Below are 7,174 nucleotides of genomic sequence, written 5' to 3'. Positions count from 1 at the left end.
GGAGGTTGATGAAGTTAGTCGCTCACAAACCGCCTGTCGTTTATGTCCAGGTATCAAACATGTCTAGGGAGATCCTTGAAAATTCCAAGAATGTGGACATCGAGTCTACTCTTACCCTGATTAAGCTTTCTAACATGTTGAAGGCCCATCGACTGTCACCGGACATCAGCTTCATCATTCCATCTCATAACGACCGTGCATCTGAGCCACCAAAGGGGCTTGTAGCTTTCAGCGACTTAGTGATCAAGTCCGGAGGGGTCTTGCCACTTCACCCCTTCTTTGTTAAGATACTTATCTATTTCGAGCTAGCACCTCTTTAGTTGCCACCCAACTCTTGGGTTGTGCTAAGTTGTTTGTATGTATTATACAGGCAAGTTCCCTTTGGGGGTCGTCCATTAATGAGGGCCATCATCTGTTCACTCTGAGGGTGAACCCAATAGCCCCTGTCTTCTATCAGCTCCAGAAAGTTGTGGCTCTCACAGGGTATCCCCTCGTGGAGGGCTCCATTTCCAATAGGGATTCGTGGAAGGGCGATTTTTTCTTCACCAACAGCGTATCTATCCAACATACACATTTCAACACATCAAGTAAGCCTTTTCTACTTGCATATATAAATATATTAATTTTTTATTATGTTATTTTTCACTTGTCTTTATCCCTCTCCTCAGGTTTGCCTTACTATACTTATTTCTTTTACTTATCCATAGGTCTTGAAGGGGTTTTCGGCCCCACTTTGAGTCCAGAAGCCCGTGAACGTGTGGCGAAGGTCTTGGTTGTGTTAGTTTCATGCAAACAGGCCTGCAACCTTTTCACTGAGGGCAATCTTTATTCGTCCAAGTTGTTGTCTCTAGACCAAGCCATTTCCTTATGCTCTGTCTCATCCAAGTATACCATCCCGAAGAACATAGACGATGATAACGATGATGAAGACTATCACTACTCCAAGGATGACCTGATGGACACCGAAGACAAGGTTGAGGTGGTGTCTAAGAACTATTCCTGTTTAAGATCCTTGGCTGATGTGGCCAGGGAGGTTGCCGACGATGGATGCACCGACGACGTCACTTCTCGGATCCCGTCGTCGGTAGTAGGTAGCGAGTTTGCCTTTACCACCCCTCCTCCTGCTCCTCCTATTCTGAAGAGGAATTTCATCCTGCCTTCCTTTGATGATGCTCTTCCACCCTTAGGGGCGCATTTGGGACAGGCATCCTCAGGTGTCTCGCTTCCTAAGAGGTTACTCCATGCCCCTCCGCTCCTCGTGCCTCCATGGATAGATCAGGACCTTCCTGGTCCCCTTCCTTATCTAGGCATGCGTCAACAAGTATACATGTCTCCCCCCACCGAGCCCATGCTTCCACTTCCCGGGGGCATCCTTTGGTGACCCAGTATAGAGAGGCCATGAGCTATTACATGAGGAATATTTCTGAAGGCCAATGGGAGTCTATGTATGACATTCCAGATGCCGAGTTGGGTGAGGCTTATATGTGAGCCTCTAGGCAGGTGCTTGTCAAAACACTTAATGTATGTTTTTCAGTTTTGATATCGCCCGATCATTGATGTTTTGTTTCGTTTCCTTGTTTTTACTTAGGCTTCCATCTTAGGTCACAATTTTTTCAATTCGAGCTCCTCATCCACGCAACGGTTACAGTTCGAGCTTGAGGGGCGATGAAGGACCTCTCCTTGTCCAAGGCAGAAAAAGATGAGTTGACTACACAAGCCAGTGACTTGGAGGGCCAGCTTGGTGTGGTGGTTCGCTAGAGGGATGCTCCACTGTCCAAGGCCACGTCGACCTCTCAGTCCAACATCAGGCTCAAAGCCAATATTCATACCTTGAATGAGAAGATTAACTCTCTTGAGGCTAAGTTGATAAATGTTAAGAATGGCATAGTTAAGCGCACATTGCATGTCGTGTGGAGGACTAATCCTGATATCAACCTGTCCCCCTTTGGAGAGTATGCGACCGAGAAGATTGCTAAGTGGAAAGGTCAGAGTGGTAACACATAGGCCACTCTCCGAGGCTTATATATATATTTCCTTTTACTAAGGTGGAACTTATGGCATGCTCGGACACAACTAAGTATAGGTATAGCCTCTCACCTTTTTCAGTTTTAGCCAACAGGGGTGGTTTCCCGAGGTGCTCTTTCAACTTAGCAAAGGCCTCCTCGCAGTTTTTGTCCCAAGAGAACTTTTTGCTCCCTTTTAGGATATTGAAGAAGGGGAGGCACTTGTCTGTGGACCTCGAAATGAACTTGTTGAGTGTTGCTACCCTTTTCGTTAGACATTGAACCTCCTTCTTGTTCATGGGTGGATTCATCTCTACTAAGGCTTTAATTTTGTCAGGGTTTTCCTCAATGCCTCTCGATTTAACCATGAAACCTAAAAAAATTCCTGACGAGACCTCGAAGGTGCACTTGAGTGGGTTTAACTTCATCCTATACCTTTGAAGCATGTCAAACATCTCACTAAGGTCCCAGGCGAGTTCTTCAGCCTTCTTGGTTTTCACCAACATGTCATCTACATATACATCCATATTCCTTCCTATCTGATTATCAAACATCTTATTCACCTACCTTTGGTTGGTGGCGCCTGCACTCTTAAGCCCAAAGGGCATCACTTTATAGCAATAGAGTTATTTATCTGTTATGAATGAAGTATGCTCCTCATCAGCTGGGTTCATAGGTATCTAGTTGTAACTAGAATAAGCATCCATGAAGCTAAGTAATTAATACCCGACTATTTCATCCACCAATTGATCTATCCATGGAAGTGGGAAGCTATCCTTGGGACATGCAATATTAAGGATAGTGAAGTCCACACAAGTCCTCCACTTTCTATTTGGCTTTGGGACTAGTACAGGGTTCGATACCCATACCGGGTAGAATGCTTCGCAGATGATTCCATTCACTTTCAATTTGTCAACTTCCTCCTTCAGGGCTGCATATCTCTCTAGATTAAGTGCTCGCCTCTTCTGCCTCACTGGTCTTGCCTCGGGGTCGATATTTAGGTGATGGCACATGATGGAAGGGTCTATCCCAACCATGTCTTTGTGACTCCACGCGAATACATCAAGGTTGTCCTTTAGAAACTTTATTAACTTCTCCTTTATGTCACCTTGAAAGTTTTTTCCTACCTTTAATTTTCTCAATGGTTCCTCCATTACAGCAATCTCTTCCAACGACTCCACCGGTTCAGCCCTGGGCTGCTCTGCGACTCGAGGGTCTAGCTTTTGTGGGGTTGTGCCTCCATGTACCACCATCGCCATAGGCTCTTGTGGATTTGCAGCTGTGCTGAGGGACATGTTGTAACACTCCCTTGTTTCCTTCTGCTCCTTTTTCATGCTCAATATTCCCCCAGGGGTCGGGAATTTAACAGGCTAAGTGATATATCGAGGTTATTGCTTTCAATTCTCTTAGGGAAAGTCTCCTTAATACTACATTGACAGCTAAAGCGCAATCTACTACAAATTTTTTTGCCATAATAGTGGTTTATCAGGGTTGCTCTTACATGGTGAGGGCTAACTCGATAGGCCCCAAGGGTTGTATCGAGTCCCCGGTGAATCTGTATAAGGAGGCATGACAAGGTTTCAAGTGCCTGATGCCAAGGCCCATCTTCTCCAAGGTGGGGCAATGTAAGCTATCTACGGAGCTTCTATTGTCCACGAGGACTCGATGTACCCTCATATTGGCCAGTTGGACAATCAACACTAGGGGGCCGTTGTGGGGGAAATGCACCCCTTGTGCATCCTCCTCAATGAAGGTTATTGAATCATTCTCCCCCTTACAAACTTTTGGGGGTCGCTGCTCTAGGCTCATGATGCACGGGGATGGACTTAGTCTATCTTCACTGGCGTACCTATCTCGCCCCTTCCTTGACTCTCCTCCAAATCTTGGACCTCTGAAGATCATCCTTACTTTTCCTTGTACTTCTGGGGCTCTTTCTCGAGCTCTTTGTGAGGTCAGCCAATCCTTTGGCCTTTAGTTCTCCCTTCTGACATACCTGCCCAGGTGCCCCCTGCGTATGAGTTCCTCAATTTCAACTTTTAAATTGGCACATTTCGTTGTTGTATGGCCAATATCTTTATTGTATTGGCAATACTTACTGGGGTCCCTTTTGGATTGGTATTTTTTCATTAGTGGGGGTCTCTTAAAGGGAACTTGATTTTCATTCGTGAGGAAAATGTGTTCCCTAGTATCCGTCGAGTCTATATAGAAGGTGTATGGCATTTTCTTGGGTTCACTTCCACATTTTTGTTTACTCACTCTCTTCTTCTTTGTACCATTTGAACCTTCATGGGCCGAGGGCTTGGACAGGGGTTCAATTTTTCCTACCTTTAGGTTCTCGTGGCCATACTCAACGCGGATGTACTTTTGTGCTCTTTCATAGAAGTCATCTAAATCAGTGACCTCTCTTTTGAGCATATTTTCCCATAGCTTGCTTCTAGGCGTACTACGGCCGTGATTGCCATTTTTAATTCTCCTCGAGTCAGGCTTCCTACTTTAGCCGCTTCCATGTTAAATCTATGAATATAGCTTTTTAAGCTTTCATCTTCACCCTACTTTACATTAGCAAGGCTGGTGCCTGGTGTGGCGTGCTGCCCCTTTGGCACACCCACATGGGGCCATTTTGTAAGTGAGCATGCCTTGGTGCTTGATCATTAGTCAAGTCTTGCACCAAGCAACCTCATGGGATAGGGTAGTGGCAGTTTTGTAATTATGCATATGTCTCCCTGAAAAAAATCATATATGCTACTAGGAAGACCTTGTATCCCTAGAAGGCTCCTTAGGGGGAGGTGACCTGGTGACTTAGGGAAGCACCATGGCCATCAGCAGATAGGGGCCAAAGCTGTGTACTCCCTTGCCCTATCAAGACTATATATTAATAAAACAATATTTATCCATACTTGCCCCTGTGTGCTCCCTTGTTGCTTATGTGTAACTTGTTTATTATCTACGTTGGGCCACTGCATGCCACTGGCCTTGTTGTGTGCTTTGTGTTGTGTGGACATTCTCATAAATGACTTACTTTGTGCTTGCTCATACTTCATTATTGCCCGTTGCATGTCCGCGATGTGTATGTGGCTAACCACTGAGTTTGTTTGCCTACAGGTGTGTGTTGTAGGCTGACTTGCTAGCTTGAAGCGTCTACAAGTGCCGCACGTTCCGTCTAGTTGGAGTACCCAAATATCCGGCCCATGACACCTGGCATGGTGTAATCGCGTATTGCATGGTGGTCCTGGAGGAGTTCGTCAGAGAATTGTTGCCATGACATGATGGTTCCTGGCCTTAGCCTCTTAAACCATTTGTATGCAACTCCCTTTAGCATGATGGCAAAGCAATGGCACCTTGCTCTGCTATTGATTCCCCTCAAATTTATCAAGTCATTGAAGGCATCAAGACAGTACTTAGGGTCTGTACTGACCTCATAAGGGGTCATGTGAGCCTCTTTGAAGTTGGCCGGGAGTCGTTCGACCTGAATCTCCCTTGTGAAAGGTGACTCGTAGTCTAACTTGTCATCAATAATATGCCCCTAGACTCAGTAACTATTTTTCTTCGAAGACTCCTCATCTTAGTGTCTAGCTCCTGTCTCCTTCTATTCAAGGAGTCCCTCAAATCCAAAGGATTGGCCTTCCCTTTCCCTTGTCCTTCAAAGGGGCCATAGGGGGTGTTGTCCTTACACCTGACCTTTTATTGAGTTTTTCTCTTAGGTCAGGGGGTGTCTCCTTAGAGGTGACCTCGACTTCGTTTCTATGACCAATGTTGTCATTCCACCTTTGCTCTTAGATGTACTTCACTGGCCTAGGGCTATCGTGGTGCTTTATCCAGGGAGTGTGGCTTATGGAAAGCCAGGTTTTTTCGTCGTCCACAGGGATGGTGGTTTCTCCTCTCTGATGCTTTTCCTCTCTATGCTTTGGAAGGGGCATGCTTGACTTCCCTTGTAGTAGGTCGTTCAACACCTCCTTTATGTTCTCTAACATGGTCTCCGGCCTTTGATTCTTTTTGTGCAACTCTTAGATCTCATCCTTGTAAAAGCAAGTTCTAGAGCTAGCGCTCATGGAGTGTACCCGAGGACACTTTCCGGGCTTGTGCATAGAGGGACTTGGATCCTAATGACTAGAGCATGGAGTGGTCGATGGTCGAGGAGGAGGGTGTGTACCCAGGCCACCCACAAGGGTGGCTGAAAGTTCTAGAGGGTCTTCATTAGGTCGAACAGCCAGGAATGATGCCTCCTTTTCCGCTTCAGGGGCTAGATGTTCCTCTTGTGCACCTCCATTCTCAGTTGGTGGAGGGTTTCTTATGGAGGCCCTCAATTGGTCTCCGTCCAGGTGGATCTCCACATCTTGTGATTCCCGCAGGCATCTTGAATGCCTTGGCATTTCTTATTATCATAATTGATGGAAGAACAATGACTTGATACTTATCCTTCCCACAGACAGGGCCAAACTGTTGAAGGTGAGAACTCGTCAACGATAGAAGGTCGCAAAACTCAAAGGGTATTACTAAAACTAAGTAAATAGAATTTATGAAAAGCTTCAAAAAGAAGAGTTTAGTATAGTAACGATGGAGGAAAACACATATATTGCTTAACTACCTCTGTATACAATGAATTTACCCTCCCCTTAGTCTAACGGGTGGAAGCCTATTTATCGTTGGGCTATAACGGCCCCTGATACAGGGTGGTCCCAAGCGACAAGAACTTATGTAGGTAAATTGTCAAGGTAGTGGTGCAGGGAGTTGTGGTGTCGACTCTGGTACATGGTCAGGGGTATGCAGATCATGCCGCCATTTCTCATACTAATTCGTACCACCACTACTTGTAGGATACGGATGTCAGAATCACACATTTTCCATCTTCATGATCGTACATCCCGTACTCGCACGCGTGTCTCGTACTTGATGGTCGTTCTCACATTTCAATGATACACCTTTTCTCTAAGCTTCCTTACATTTGCTAAGTGTAGGAAAGCTTGTGAGTTATTATGAATGACATACTTAGTCATCTTCACCAATTATAACTTGACATCAAATGATAATTGGGTCTTTATTAGTGTTCCTCGTACGCATACTCATGAGGTTTAAGACATTACATGTAATGAAAGCCACGACGAGGGTGTGCTTCGCTGGTGGTACCTACTTCAGGAAGGGAAGTAAGGCTTCGAGCTGGCGAGACGCAGGGT

General features: G+C 45.6%; 1 protein-coding gene across 1 annotated transcript; it reads right to left on the bottom strand.

Annotated features, from left to right (window-relative positions):
- Positions 1-2,722: 2,722 nt before the first annotated feature.
- On the bottom strand, positions 2,723-3,337 carry LOC133832408 (uncharacterized). The gene has a single exon (XM_062262755.1). The coding sequence runs from the start codon at positions 3,335-3,337 to the stop codon at positions 2,723-2,725; it is 615 nt and encodes a 204-aa protein (XP_062118739.1).
- Positions 3,338-7,174: the final 3,837 nt, after the last annotated feature.

The sequence above is a fragment of the Humulus lupulus genome, chromosome 4 (assembly GCF_963169125.1).
Source record: "Humulus lupulus chromosome 4, drHumLupu1.1, whole genome shotgun sequence".
In the NCBI taxonomy this organism is placed as follows: domain Eukaryota; kingdom Viridiplantae; phylum Streptophyta; class Magnoliopsida; order Rosales; family Cannabaceae; genus Humulus; species Humulus lupulus.
The sequence above is the reverse complement of the archived record's forward strand: the minus strand, read 5'-3'. Positions and strand labels throughout refer to the sequence as shown.

Bases quoted from the DNA above. Each gene is read 5' to 3' on its own strand.
- LOC133832408 (XM_062262755.1), bottom strand. From the start codon at position 3,337: ATGAAAAAGGAGCAGAAGGAAACAAGGGAGTGTTACAACATGTCCCTC.